The sequence below is a fragment of the Parus major genome, chromosome 2 (assembly GCF_001522545.3).
Source record: "Parus major isolate Abel chromosome 2, Parus_major1.1, whole genome shotgun sequence".
NCBI lineage: Eukaryota > Metazoa > Chordata > Aves > Passeriformes > Paridae > Parus > Parus major.
Window position 1 is genome coordinate 66817108 of NC_031769.1, and position 15701 is coordinate 66832808.

Below are 15701 nucleotides of genomic sequence, written 5' to 3' on the forward strand. Positions count from 1 at the left end.
TTTTTTTTAACCTGGAAAAATTATTTCTCAGCTTCCCAAGTCCTGCTTAATTATAAAATATTTTCCAAAAGTAGAGTTTGTGTTAGTGGTTTTTTTAGAAAAACTAATTAAACCCAAGAAGTACTTCCACAGATTAAAAATCAACAATTCCTACCTATCTCTTCTCCAAAAAATTGACTACCCTCCAAAAGCAACAGGTGACATTCTAATGCACATTACAACCATAGGTCCTTAGATTTTACTTGAGTAACAGAATTGTTTGAACAGGGGGTTGAACCAAATGACTTCTGGTCCCTTTTGACCTCAACCATTCTGTGATTCTGTGATCCTTTTAGTTAGGAGGCTTCCATGATTGCTGGGCAGATGGCAGGAAGGTTATGCCCAAACCCTCGAAGTCCTGTTGCTACTGAAGCTGTACTAGTAATTCACATAGTGACTTGTCTTGGATCCACTCTTCACAGTCTGTGCCCTGACTGTAATGGATGCTTTCCTTCCTGAGAAAGTAATAAACTCACAGCCCATTTCAGTTGTCATTTTGTCCCTATGATATGAGAGGTGCATCTGCAGAGAGCTAATGCAGCTAGTAAAATTTTCCATTGTTCTGATTTGGGGCTGCTGTCATAAATTAGACATATATACAGCTCACACTGGGAGTTTGATCAAATCAGCCCAAGAAATCTGTTTGTTTCATCAGTTTCATTTTGCAAAACTCTGTTGCTTTTTTGAATGGTAACTGGTACTTTGTAAACATCACATGAAATGACTTTCATTTCCACAGTTGAAGACTTGGTGAGAAGGAAGCACTTTAAAAAAAATATGAAAGAATGATTTCACAAAGAAGTTTGTTGTTTGGGGTTTTTTGTTAGGTTTTTTTTTTAGTTAAGAATACAGATATATTGTCTGTGAGTGAAGTCTATACAGTCAAGTAATTAAATTCATAAAATCTGTGATAAAAAGGTTCCATTATCAGCCCAGTTTTTCAAGAAGTTCTGATTCTCTTATTTTCAGTCAGGAAATGATTGTTTTAATCATAATTTTTAAACTTACAGCCAGAAAAGTAAGAGAAACCAACTTGGATACTCAGGAGAACTACCTGAATTTAACCTTTACCTGTTAATATTACTGTGGTATAGCTTCCTGGTCTCAAGCAGGGTGAAACTCAATACAGACTGCCTGAAGGCAGGGCAAAAATAACCAAGAATTTATGAAGTTACTTTAAATCAGATTCCGCCACTTTTGAATTGCTAGGAATAATGTTTTATTTCATGAGTGAGACTTAATGGATATATGAGGAGCTTTTGCAAAGTATCATCATAGAATCAGTTTGCTGTTCAGGTGGGAACAGACCTTGAGCCCACCTCCTGCTCAAAACAGGGTCACTTACGGGATCGGAGTTGGGAGCTCAGAGCTTCGTGCAGTCGGGTTTGAAAACCTCCAATGATGGTGACTGGACAACCTCTTTAGGTAACTTGTGCCCCTGCTCTGCCCTCCTCAGAGGGAAAAGTTTTAGTTTTTTTTCATTTCACTCTTACGTCCAGTTTGAGTCTCTCTTGTTTCTGTATTTGTCTTTTTTCCTCTAGTCCTCACATGATGCACTGCTGGGAAGAGCTTGGCTCTGTCTTCTCAAAGTCCTCACACATAGGGGCAGGTTGCTATTTCTTTGTCCTCGAAAGACATTGCGTAGCTGGGCAGAAGTAGTAATCTCCTATTAGGACTAACAAGGTCTGAGCAGATATGCTGCCTGTGACACTGCTAGTGCCAGGCAGGCTGTGGCTGGTGCCCAGGTTGCTGCTCTCCATCACCCTGACGTTCTTCTTGGCAGTGCTGCTCCCTAGCTGGGCAGCCCCTGGTTGACACTGAAGCCAGGGGTTATTTAATCCCAGGTGCAACACGTTCCACTTGTGCTTTCTGGATTTCATAGTTTCTCTCACCACATTCCTCCAGTCTGCAGCTATCATCCTTGTCCTCGTGACTGTATCAACTGGTCCTTTTAGTTTGGCGTCACCTGCACACCTCATGCATGCTCCCTCACTTTTGTCAGGTCACTGACACAGGAGTAAACCAGGTCACCAGCCCTCTGCACTCCTGCAGCTGCTTCTGGCCTGCAGGTGAAGTAGGACCCATCAACTGCTCCCCTCTGGGACTTGCCATCCAACCTGTTTTTCTGCTCATCCAGACAGCAACCTCTGAACTTGAATACAAGAGTAGTTTGGGAGAGTGTTGAAAACCTTCTGAAGGCTGAGATAAATTAAACACACTGCTCTGCCCTCATTCACAAATCCAGCCATTTCATCACAAGGAAATCACATCAGTCAAGCATGATCAGTCTTGAAGTGGCAGAAGCTGCCCATAATTGGGGTTGGGAAGAAGGAATGTAGGCAACCTTAAAATGCTTAGAAATCTACTCACTTTTAAATTTTTCAGATCTTCTTCTATATTTTTTCCTAGATTTTGATAGTAAAATGGCTTGTATCTTCCACTGATTTCTGCAAAAACGAAAGAACTAAGTGAAAGCAGGTTTCAATGGAAAGTAAAAGTGACTTGTACTGTTAACAATCTTGATGGAAAAGGATTGAAGAATGGAGACTTCTATGATGTTAGAAACAAGAAAGGTATACATACATTTGTAATTTGTTCACATGGTACATTTAGTCTTAAACAGTAACAAGAACAGGGTGACTTCTAGGAATTTGTCGTTATTGTTGTATTGCTTTTTAGGGTGAAATCTGTCTATGATCAGTAGCTGAGAGCATCTTTCCTTGACTTGTATATGGAATTGAAAATTAGAAGCTAAGACCCAATACAATCATAGGCTTAATCTATTAGTAGTAGATTATATATGTCAAATATGGATATAGTAGGTGGATTCCTCATGGGAAACAAATTTCCTCTGAGTATTTAAGTATACAAAGCTGTTGGGGTCCCTCTAAATACAAACCTCAATTTCCTGTTATTTGTTGGGGTCTTTTTTGTGGGTTGGGTTTTCTTTCCTCTTTTTGTTGTTTTGGGGTTTCCTGGGTGGTTGGTTTGGGTTTTTTTGTTTGTTTGTTTGTTAGTTTTTTGTTGGGTTTTTTTTGACACTATGTATTGAGGCAGAAAGAAGAGACAGCGAGATATAGAATTTTGACTTATTTGCTCTTAGTCTCCTTCCCAGACTATTCAGCCAAGACTTCTACCAATTGGAAATGTTTTGCCATCTGACCATATGAAAGGATGATTAGCTGTCAAAGTCAGTCAGATTACTTAGGGAAGGATAGCTAGGACAGCTTTTGAATCTAGAGTATTTCAAATAGGATATTTTCTCAGTCATGGTCAAAATATACTATATCCCTTGATGTTAGTTTTTATGTAAATTTCAGCAATAATATTATATTATGCTGGAAATAAATGATCAGGGACAAAGTGTCTTAATTAGCTCCATTCACTTACTAGGATTTCTCAAACCTCGAAATGCTGGATCAGATTGCATTTTTGGTCACGGTACAGAGAGCATGCTTTACAGAACATGTGCATTGCTATTTCAGTTAAAAAAAAACCCAACCTTATTTCAAGAGGAAAATACATACTCAGGTTTGTTTTGCTTCATTATAAATGATCAATTGATGGAAAGAAATACGAATCTTAAAGTAGTGCCTTACCTGCAAAGGTTGGACGTTTCTCTGAATCTTCATCCCAGCATTGCTGCATTAAGTCAATAATTTCCTCTGGACATTTATCAGTGATCTCCTTTATGTCTGGTCTGTTTCCATTCATGATGCCAAAGCAAATCTGGGTTTCATTTATACCATCTGAAAAACAGAATTTCCTATCAGGTTCTGTCCATGGGTTTTGCTACCTATCCATAGGTAAAAGAAACAATGAATTGGCTCCCTGTGTGTTTATGGGTAGGTAAAGTATGACTTTAAAGAGGTCCAGGTTACAGCTACAAATCTTTTATATTAGTGAATTTGAATCCACTGCCCTGACTTCCGTGGTTCAGAGATTTATTTTAAGATTAATGGATTTACTTTTATATGCAAGATGTGCAGTGTGAGTAAGGGTGACAGCTCTTTAGAACCTGCATCTCAGGTGCATCAACTCTGCACTAGATATGAAAACAAAGATGGCCACATTTAGCCATTTAAATAACAAAAAATCCATTTGAAATTATAAACATGTTATTCTGCAATTCCACAGTTGGCTCCTATTGTTCTATGTAAGCCCATTGGTGCATGTTGAGAAATCAGCACCACACAGCTGAGAACTGGTAATGGACTGTGAGATCATTCTCATTTCCATGTTTAACCAGTCCACTTCAGGAAATAGTGTCTATCAAAGTTTCCATCCTGGCCCACCTGAGATTTGCCTAATTTCTGCCACCAAGTCTGGTCTGTGCCCACACCATGTAGATGTGAGTAGTTTCAGCTCATGGCTGCATTTTATTCAGGTGTTCTCATCCATGCTTAGAAGGATGCAGGCATGATGCAACTAATTCCTCTCACTGGCCATGAGTGCCAAACAAGTGTTACTCTAGGCCATGGATGATGCAATCTACTAATCTCAATTTTATAACTTTAAATGCTTAATATTTGTAACTTATTTTTCTGATAGCATCCTTTGGTAAGTAACGTACTTTCGTATGGCTCTTTGCTAGCAAAAATTGCCCAGATCACAATGCCAAAGCTGTAAACATCTGATTTCTCCACTGGTTTAGCATTAACAGAACGTAAGTGCTCTGGGGCCATATAGAAAAGTGTCCCAGCATTGTTCTGGCAAGTGCTCTTCATTTGCTTCTGTCGGACTGTTTCTTCTTGGGTCAGCCTACTCCAGCTCTTAAAGGAGGCAACGCCGAGATCTGCAATCTGAAAAATGAGACACTTCAGAGCTAGTGCTGTAATGAAGAAGAGATAAACAAGTATTGCACGCAGTGCTCAATTTTATCAAGATTTAATACTAATCTAACAACTTATCTAAAAATTAATTAGTGAAAAAATACAACTTAGGAAAACAATTTTATTTTTTTCTTGTTTTTCTTTGGGTTTTTTTGATGGTTTTTGTCCTAAAAAAAGTATCACTGGCAATTGGGAACCATTAGGTTGAACTTTTATTATTAATTGTGGAACACTTGCATAATGTGAGGATAGAAGAAATTTGGTTTCACTCATATTGACAATCGTATTTGAGGCCTGCTTTCAGCACTCATGGGAGAACAGAAGATTCATAGGAGAAGAATCTAACATTCAGACCTAGAATCAATCTATGAGATGGGCAGATATGCCTCCTTCCTTCACCACCCTTTCCATTCAGATTCCATTTCATTCAACAGGTATAGATCTTCCTTCAGAAAAGGGAAAGAAGAGGATCTAAAACAATGTGATATGTATAACAAAGAGACAAGGGAAAGAATAGCATGGAATAGGTTAAAGCAGAGATACCTGGGTACTGTGTGCTTGACAGTGTGATATTACTGAAACTTTAGGGTGTGGTTTTGCAACTAGACTAATGGCTGGTGGTGAAGAAAGTAATCCTTCCTTTCCCCCAGTCTCCTGTTATGTGCTCCCTCTGCTCCTCTTGCTCCAGCATTGACACTTACCTGGGAAGTACTAGTGCAAGGCAGTCAAGCAGCTTGCTGAACCAAGTACTCCCCAACAGAAGGAGAGCACTGCCAACAAGGTAAATGGTAATCTGCTGGTTTGGTTTCCTAAATCAAGGCACCAGTAGCACCAGCACTAACACAAGGGAACAGGAGGTCAACAGGAGAGGAAAGCTGAAAGAAATTTGGCCTGTCTCTCTTGGACACAGGCAGCTGTCAAACAGAGTTGTGTAACTCAGTTACTTCAAATAAAAGTGAGGGTGACACCTTGCCTCACTTCTAACACTTTTCTCTCTTATTGCCTCTAACTAGCTAATTGTTCCTCTTGAATTTCTGAGGCCTTGGGCTACGTTTAGAGGTTGTGTATTCAGAGGAAATCTAGGTGACATTCTGCTGACGAAGTAGGAGCCCAGGTTCATGTCTACAAGTGAGAGGAGGTCTAGTGATAGAGGCGGATATGACATAAATCTTCCTACATTTACAGTTTCCTGGAACTATTTGCCTAATTATTGACAGTGTTAGACATATTCAAGCAGATAGATTGTACAACAGCTGCCTTAAATTATACTTTTGATCAAGCTCCTTAAGGAAGTCTTACCTGATTCTGAATTTTATCATGATCCCATGTTCCAGATAATTTTTTGTCATGAAATGTGATGACAGCCTAGTTTGATCCTGTCCATATAAGCGAGCTGAAACCCAACTCCCCATACAATTTATATTTAAAGCAGATCATGATAGGGTTTTTATTTTTGGAAAAGAAATAAATTTATAATTCTTCTCTGCAAGCTGCTCATACTGCACTTGCTACTATATTAACCTTGCTGAAGAACTTCTCACTAATTTATGAGTGAGAAATAGAAAATGACAGAGTTCTCTTCACAGAAATTTATTCTGTAATTTCAGATTGTAATGGGGTGATTATTTCAACAACTCACCTTGACCAGAGACAGGATATTTGATGAGGACTGCTGCAAATTCCCCTCAGGTTTATTCCTCAGTAGCCTCTATATTTATGTGTCTTGATCCAAAACCATACTAAAGTTAATAGAAGGGCTTTGGAATAGGCTTATATATAATACTTCTTTGAAGTAGTGTCCTGATGGGGTTTTTTTGTAGCTCCTGGATGTCATTTTAAAATGATGACTAAGGGAAAAGATGGATACAAAAGAGAAGATAACAAAAGAAAGGAATAAAAGAAAGGAAGTGAAGGCAGGAGGAGAAATTACGGCAATAAAAGACAAAATACATTATCCATAAAACATTCTATTTTGTTTCAAACTTTGTATTAACATGTTTCATCTTTCTAATTGTTCTGTTATTTATAGCTTGTTAATTCTCAACAATATTATTTTTTTAATGCCCTTAGTGATTGTTGTTTTTGCAGTTGGAGGAATGCAGTGCAAATCTCGGACTCAGAGGCTGTACAGGCCACTATAATGAGTGTTAGCGGTCCAGGGCCAATACTCTCTCGGGGTAGTTCACTGAACTACAAAGGCATTATCTACCAATTCCACCAAGTTAGGAACTCTAACCAGCATGGCTGAAATGGGTTCTTCAAACCAAATCACCAGCCTTTTCTATTCACATTCTAACAAGTACCTTAATATGGAAGTCTCTGTCCACAAGGATGTTTTCTGGTTTTAGGTCTTTGTGTACAAAGCCTTGCTCATGCAGATAAAGCATTCCTTCTGTGATCTCCAGCACAAAACGTCCTCTCACTGACAAAGGCAGTGAGAGCTAAAAGAAAGAACAAGAAGTGCCATCTATTAAAAAATGCAACTACAACAATCAAATGAAAACTCAGTCTTTAAAAAAAGTTCCTCAGTCTTGAGAGTACCTCTGCTTAAGCTGTGGTAAGAAAAACCTGCATTGCCAGTGGGTTGAGGGAGTTGATTGTTGCACTCTGCTCCACACTGGTATGGCCAGACCTTGAATACTGCGTGCACTTTTGGCCACGATTTAAGAAGGATGTAAAGCCATTAGAAAGTCTCCAAACAAATGCACAAAGATAGTGAAAAATCTGAGGGGAAGCCATATGAGGAGGGGCTGAGGTCATTTGGTCTGTTCAGCCTGCAGGAGACTGAGGAAATACCTCATCATGGTCTACAGCTTCCTCATGATGGGAAGCAGAGGGACTGCCACTGATCTCTTCTCTCTGGTGGTCAGTGATAGAGCCTGTCAAAATGGCATGCAGCTGGATTAGGCAAGGTTTAGGTTGGATATTAGGAGAAGATTCTTCACCCAGAGGGTGATTGTGATTTTGGGGTTGTCCTGTGCAAGTTGGGCTTGATGAGTTTTCAAGATCCCTTCCAACCAGAGATATTCTATGGTTCTAAGGTCCTTCTTGGATCAAAATTTCGGTATTAAAATTACTCTAGAATCACTCCATATTTAGCAAATTCTCCACATATCTCCACAGCCACTTCTAGAACTTTTTAATCTGTAATTGGTCTGCTCCTCTGTGATGCACAGGAAAGCCACTGTCATTGTCTGCTGTCTCTAGAGAAGGCAGTGCTGCCACTGGCTTTTTAATACAAAAAGAGTAAGAAATGAAAGACTCCATTCTCTGGATATGGTAGTAACATCCTGTCCCCTTCAAGCAGCTCACCAACCCTAAGGGATGAAGTAATTGACTGCTCACATTCTGTAGCACTTTCATCATGTTCCCACGGTCCACGTACTCCATCACAAGCGAGTAATTTCCATCTTCCAAAATGACACCGAGTAACTTTACCACACGGTCATGCTGCAGTCTGCGCATAATCCTGCCTTCTTCAAGAAGGGAAACATTGTACCTGTAAAACAGAAATTGCACTGAATTTAGGTGCCAGCCTAGAAAGAACAAAGGGATGAAAATCACACTACTTTGTGATGAAAACTATGGCCAAAAATGTCAACATCCCTAGAACCCCCTGAATGATTAATCATACCTTCTGTTGATTTTGAATTGATACAGATTTGTTCATGCCAATTTATGTTCTCTAAGATTCTGATTTTAATTCACAGTCTGATTTTAAGGCCTGCTTTTCAGAAACTGCATAAGCATTCTTTTTGTAGGCAGCTGTGGATGTCCGAATCTTTAAACTGGGGTGAGATCTGGGCAGAGCTGAAAGAGCCTTGGAACAAGGAGGATCAAGATCCACTCCACTACTTCTTGTACAGGAAACTTACAGAGGTCTTATTTCCAAAGGGCATCAGGTTCAAAACAGATTTCTTACAAGGGAACCACACACATACTAAATGATGACAGCATTTGCTAACAATTACTGGTTTAGGATGAATTAAAAGCCTAACTCTTTACCTCGGCCTCAGTACAACCCACCAATAATCACAGGTACATAGCTGGGAGCCCACTAAGGGTCTTAAAAAAGATAGCATCCATTACATAATGAATAGAAGGGGTGATGTTTTTATTATTGTTCTTGTTCTGGTCATCAGACAAAAGGATGTAAGAAAATCTTGAAACTACACTGCTTGCTAATGCTTTCCTACCCTCTGACTTAAAATGAAACTGCTTTCTCCATCTGTGTTCCTCCATATTACTAGAGAAGAAACTGGTTGTTTTGTTTGCATTAGGATCAGTTAAAAATTTGCTAAAGACTTTTGGTTCAATATTTTAAGAAATAGCAATATTATTAAATTAAAATATTTTAATAAATAAAATTATTATTATTATTATTATTATGAATCTGTGTAATGAAAAAATAAAAACAGACACAAAAATACACTTCACAGGCTTGTTGTTTTAACTGTGGTCATCCCAAACTGTCATTGTAGGCTGCAAAATACTAGAGTATCTAATTTGTTTTCCACCAGCAAAATAAAAACTCAGTTATCTGTCATAACCCAAAGCAGAAAAAACATGGAATTTTGTCTCTCTAGTGGATGATTTACGGGAGAGTTTTAGGATTGTGTTTCAGATTGTTTAGGGCTGTGAAGTGGTAGAGCTGCAACGTGACCTGAGTCGACTGAAATCAACAGCTAATTCAATCTTTGAATTAAATCAGTGGGCTTGGCTCACTCTGCTCTTCCTCAAGGGAAAAGTAACCCTTCCTGAGGGTTACTTTCATGGTATTAACACACACAAGGCTGGAGTCTTACCAACAATTTATGTGTGTTTAGTTCCTAGTGGACATCTACAGTTGGATAATTTCATTGAAAACATATCTGCATGTTTGAAAATACTGTGTGGCCACTGAGTTCTTGCATTTCCTTAAGTGTACAACAGTCCTCTTGACTCTTTAACAATTTGTGATAGTAGCTCACCTTGTAAAAAAAAACCAGGAACTTCACTGGAACTACGAGTTAAAACTAAAAACGTTGTCTCGAGAGGGGAAAAAGAGAAAATTTTCTGGACAGCTGTTACCATTGTTTTCTTTTCCCCACATAAAGTATCTCCAGAATCCAAAGACCTGAAATTATTGCACTCCATTTAGGTTTATCTTAATTGAATTTAGAGGTCTCAGACTAACTGAAACTAAAATCAGAACTGAGATCTGTAACTTACTCAGTGCGCTGTGGTCCTGTATACACTTTTTTTAATACTACATATCCATGTTTCTTGTGAAAGCATAAAGAAATTGTTCCAAATCCTCCAGCATCTAATTGTTTTTTTTCAAGCAAATCCTTGGTGTTCATGTGGATGTCTTCCAGAGACATGGCTGCAGTCTTTGTGGCTTAGCAATTAAAACAAAATCAAGCACCGTTGTGCTTCTGGACCTGTAGTATAAAGGAGGAAAAAGAAGTGTCATTGTGAAAGCGTTTAGCTGTTCCACTAAATAAGTGTACATTTAAGGAGTGGGACAGAAACATAAACTCTCATGACCCTTATGAATGCTGCTGGAAACCAAAAATGCTGTGGTTCTCATGGAATCAGACCTAAAGATCACAATGATTTATCCTGTCAACCCACTATATTTAGTTGATATAAAACCCATTCTTCACCTGAGGATCTCAAAGTGCTGTTGATAAATAGTTTTTATCTATACAATATACCATAGATAGCTACTGTCCCTACACTTCACATGTGCAAAATCCAAACCCCAGAAAAATCAAGAGCCACGGTCCTAAAGGCAGGTAGTGCCTAATGATTCTGATGGGTATCTTATTTTCTAAATTGCCTGAACACAGACCTATCAGGTGCCCAGATTCTTATATGACACTAAGCTACCTTCTAGGCATCTTTGCAAACCTAGCTCTAAAGGGTTTGCTTAAAGTTTAAACCAACCAAATAAAAGGTTCCTCTGGAGGGTGACATGAAGGACTCAGCTTCTGTGGGAAACTTACTTGCACATGAACTCAAGGAGACAAGAGCTAAGGAAGGAGTATGTATGGCTGCTTCTCCTCTGCCCATTAAAAAGAAGAGGACCGAAGAAATTGTGAAGGCTTGTGGAGACTCCTAAGTGCATCAAGACAAAAAGAGAGTTTATGGGATCCTATGAAGTGGGTAAGCAATAGATTAGTAAACAGATAAGTAATAGATAAGCAAACGCCAGTGGATGCCAGAATAATTTTAATCCTTTGATAAAGCTGTGCTACTGTGAGAAACAATGTTCACTTTAAAATTTTAAAGGTTTATTAAACCTTAACAGAAATACAGCCGAAGACTGAATAAGGAAAAAGGATGGTGCGCTGGGAGCTGGTGACGTAGCAGCTATGAGCTAGTTTATGAATGGCTGCTCTGCCTTTTATGCCCCTGGGGTTGCATCAGGCAAGCCTGGCCCCTCCCAAAGTTTGTCAGTCAACTCTTCTTTGCCATCCATGGATGGAGGCTGTTTTCTTGCAACTTGCTTGGAGGTCAGGTGCTGCCATGCCATGCCCCTTAGCAACAAGCCTTCCCTCTTCCCAAAATGCCCCAGGCAAGGGGCACAGGTACACATCCTCCCTCCACATGTCCCAGCCACCAAGGCTGTCCCTTGGCAACCACACCGGGTAGCGGGGGAAAGGGGGATATGGGGAGAACAGAGGACATCTAAACAACAAAATCACAGTAGCGTAACTATATATCAATAAAACTTTCTCTAACACACACATATTCATCCTCTAATTGTGAGAGCCAACCATTGCATTACCCATCTACAACAGTACTCTCTTGCCTAATATGTTTCCCAGGCTAGACAGCACCTGCCTTCAGCATATGCCAGCAAGCTGCTTTGCTAGCACTGGTGCAAGCCAGCAAGCTCTGCTTTTATTCCCCTTGCTAAGTTTTTAACTTAAGCACCTTATATCAGGTAAAGAAAGAGTTTGCTGAGAAAAGACAAAGTCCAAGAGACTGGCAGGGCTGTTCACTTTCCATTCATCTTGGGTAACTACTACACATAGCTGGGAGAAGGGCACCACCTCTAAATACCACTATCAGCAACAGTAGATTGGCTCCTTTCAGTAACTGAGAGCTCTAAATTGTGTAGCAAAGGGACTCACAAGTTTTTTCAGACCAGCAAATGACTGCTAATTTCTGTAAACTACTCTGCACCTGTATCATCCAATCTCTAATTGAAAAGATTGCTTAATGTTGTTGTCAACATCAACTGCAGCTTAATTTTGACTGCCTCATTACCACAGCCTCTTTGGGGAGCCTGGGAACTAAGGAGTCAGTGTATGTGGAAAGTAGGTACCTAAGGGAAAAGAGATGTTTCAGTGCTGAGTTGGAAATGGTCTGATCAGTTCAATACTGACAAACCAAAATAGGGAAAGAATAAGTTAATTTTATAAAAAATAAATTAATTGTGCCTGTAGAAGAGATAGAGCAAGAGATTTCTTTTCAAAGTCCATATAATGAGTCTATGGGCTGTTGTAGTGCAGACAGATACATACATAAAATAGATACAACCTCCCTACACCCAGAGAAGTGTCCTCTCTTCAGAGTTTTCTGCTTTGTCTTTATGGACTTAAAAAAACCACAGGCTTTGTTTTGCTGCAGTGCTAGCCTGCGTTATGAGCACAGGCCTGAGGAGATGGCTGCATCAATTTTGTAAGTTAAGTCCAGCAGTACCTAATAATGATTAGAGGAAATTTGTCTTGTTTTGTTTGTTGTTATAGGGATTTTTTGGGTGGTTATTTGTTTCGGGGTTTTTTTGGTTTGTTTTTTAAATTCCTTTACAGCAAATCAAATAGCAGATAACAAATGACTCATAGCAGTGCCATTGCTGCTTTCATCTCCCTGGAAGTTTCTGCTGATTGTTCTCTGGATTTGTTGGTATGGTCATACTGATCATACTGACTTGTACAGATGGGTTGTAAATGTACAAGAGACTAAACTCAGTCATGAGAGTCAAACGTGTCATAAACTAATGTCTTGCTTCTTTATCTGGGTCTCCCTTCCAAGAATTGGTTTGAATTATTTATTATTATTATTTATTATTATACTATTAATAATATTATGTATTATTGTGTAACTTAATGTATGTTATTTTTTCCATGCTAACAGCAATTATGCATCTAGGTAGTAGTTATAAAACTTGTACATGCTTTTCATGGGAATGCAAAGTAGCTGTGTATTTTTGAATGGTGCATCTCTAAAGTTGCATTAATACCACTGATAGCTTGGGACTGGCATTCAATACCATACAACCTGGCAAAAAATATCTCTGCCCAAAACTGCAAGAAATACATAACCTTGTTCTTATTTACAATGCTAATTACCTTCCTACTGCCACATGTAGTCATTATAACCAGAAGTTTTGGAAATTCAAAAGTAGTAATAACTGCTAAAATCATAATGTATCTGCTGAAGTGAGCTGGGTAATGCTCAAGATGATAGAGTTTTCTTATTAGATGGGAGGGAACCTTCCCCATTGGGCATGGTAAGATGCTACTGCTTTTTTTTTGCTGCTCTTAATGAGGTACTCTGAATAGAAGCTCTCTGATCTAATGACTTATTTTGAACTCAAAGTTTTGTGGATTTTTTGGTTTTGTTTGTTTTTTGGTGTTTTCTTTTTTTGAATGAATATCACAGGAAAACAATGCCTAGCCAGGCTTTAAAGCAAAGACTACATATGCTGGTATAGTATTTAACATAAGATATTGGCTTATGATACCTTGGAATGTCAGATGATGAAAAACCAAGGACAGAAGCTCAAAGGTTCATTCCAACCTTACTGCTTCTTATTGAGAATCAGGATAATTTATATGTATCTTCAGTATTTAGGACATACCAATTCATGCATTATGTATCTGTGGTTAAGAGAACAGAAATTTTGTAGCTTAATTTAGCCAACCCTTACAGAAGCTATGCATACTTCTAGCGGTCACTTTACATTCTGTGAAGTAGTCCTCATCTGTATACTTGATTAATTATAAAGCAGTTTCTCCCATATACTATTCTGAACATTTGAATTCAGTTGGTTTCCTATTTACCAAGTACCACATGTATTATGAAAGTTTTGAATACCAGTAGCTATTCATTATTCATATTAGTAGCTAAGAGAGGAATTTCTGTCCACCAGTATGACTGGTGTTCTTTAAAAAAGGATAGAAATGTGCTAAGTCATTTGTGGCATTTTTCTTTGTAATACCATGGTTATGTCCTCTCCTCTAACTCCTAAAGGGCATATAAATTCACAAGAATCAAAACCTGGACATTACGTGATTGGGTCATATTCCTCATCACTGTTCAAAAGTGCTTTGCTCAGTTCTAACGATTTGTGACTGATCTGGTGCAGTTACATCAGATCACTTACAGATGTGACCTGCACGGTTAAGGAGGAGCGCTGAGCACATTGGCACAGTAATATGAAAAAACATTGATTGCAGTCTTCATAGTCTAATGATGCTCCCAGCACCTAAGTTCTTAAGAGGTGCTACAAACTTTAATTGGAGAAAGTGAGCACATTTACAAATAGCAAAACTCATGGCCACCGAGCAAAACTCATGGCCACCGAGTCATCAGTCCATAATGGAAAATAACAAAGTACAGAAGCCAAAGCTTGCTACAGAAGGGTTGCTACAGCTGAAAAATATTGCCTGTGTCAATGATGTTTCAAAAGCTGTTAGGGTATCTCAGATCTGTACATGTCATAACCCACTCCATCTAAACCTTTCCTTTCTGGTCAGGTTTTTCAGCTGATGAATCTTTTCAACTAAGGAATTATTTATTTAATTTTTTTTCATTTTTCCTTTTGGAAATAGCAGAGAAAATACCTGTGTCATATCTTCAGCGCATGTTACAGAAAGGATCCCGTGGGAAGGGGAGGAGAAGCCAATACAAGGGAAACAAAGATGTTACGCAACACACATTTTCACAGCAGCAAAGGCAGCGTGGGAAGAGGAAAGGATGGGGGTCTGTACAGTGGTCTGTACCCGTGCAAAGGTGTTGCAGTCGGTTCTGGTCACAGAAGCATGCATTCCGTATGGGAATCGGGAAGGCTGTCTCGGCCGAGGCGCCAGGCCGGCCGTAGCTGTCGTAGACGGGCGCCGCGGCCGCTCCCGCTCAGCCCCAGCGCGGCCCCGCTGCTGCCCGGCCCGGGCAGCGCCAGAGGTGTCCGCTCGCCCAGGGGCCGGGAAGCCCTAACGCGGGGCTGCTCTGGCCTAGTTCCTCCTTGGCCAACTTGCTATATCGCCCTTCTCCTCCCGGCGGCTTCCTGCCTCCTCTCGTACGCACCGCTCCCCCGCCCGCCGCTTCCCCTTCCCCGCGAGCCCCCGGTGCGGGATAGGACAGGCGGGACGGAGCGCCGCAGCCCCGCCGGGCTGTCTCGCCTCGGAGCCCATCATCCGGGCAGGTCCCCGGGCACCGCCACTCGGATCACGCAGCGGCGGCGATGCCTTCGCACAGCGGGGTCGCCACCGCGGTTTCGCTTTCGCTGCAGCGGCGCGGCCCCTCCTGCTGTCCCGCTCCGGCGCTCCTGCCTTACCGCGCTCTGGCCTCTCAGGGTCCTGCCGCTTCCCCGGGCGCCGCCGGCAGCTCGCCCCCAGCCCACTGAAGTGACGCCTCGGGCTTCTCTTCACTCGGGCCGGCGGGAGGCGGAGCGAAGGAGGCGGCTGGGCAGGCGTGGGTGCCGCCCGGTGACTGAGGAACTGGCTCGGCTGTCTGTCTGGGCGCTGCCATTGGAGCCGCACCGTGACTGTGTCACTGCTCGAGCTCTCTGGGAACTCGCATCGGTGCCACACCGTGACTGTGTCACTGCTCGAG

The 15701-nt window shown here is 40.6% G+C and overlaps 1 protein-coding gene across 3 annotated transcripts in view; it reads right to left on the reverse strand.

The window, feature by feature from the left end:
* Positions 1 to 15556, reverse strand: part of RIPK1 (receptor interacting serine/threonine kinase 1) — a 23764-nt gene extending 8208 nt beyond the window's left edge. The window contains exons 1-8 of one of the 3 annotated variants that reach the window (XM_015617699.3): positions 15424 to 15556; positions 10862 to 10973; positions 10083 to 10294; positions 8217 to 8370; positions 7175 to 7312; positions 4613 to 4841; positions 3639 to 3788; positions 2410 to 2486 (exon numbers count right to left, since the gene is read on the reverse strand). In XM_015617699.3, the coding sequence (XP_015473185.1) occupies positions 2410 to 2486; positions 3639 to 3788; positions 4613 to 4841; positions 7175 to 7312; positions 8217 to 8370; positions 10083 to 10234 (900 nt within the window). In that variant the 5' untranslated portion in view covers positions 10235 to 10294; positions 10862 to 10973; positions 15424 to 15556. The remainder of the gene's footprint in view (positions 1 to 2409; positions 2487 to 3638; positions 3789 to 4612; positions 4842 to 7174; positions 7313 to 8216; positions 8371 to 10082; positions 10295 to 10861; positions 10974 to 15423) is intronic. The other 2 variants (XM_015617701.3, XM_015617702.3) reach the window with 2 other exon arrangements.
* Positions 15557 to 15701: the final 145 nt, after the last annotated feature.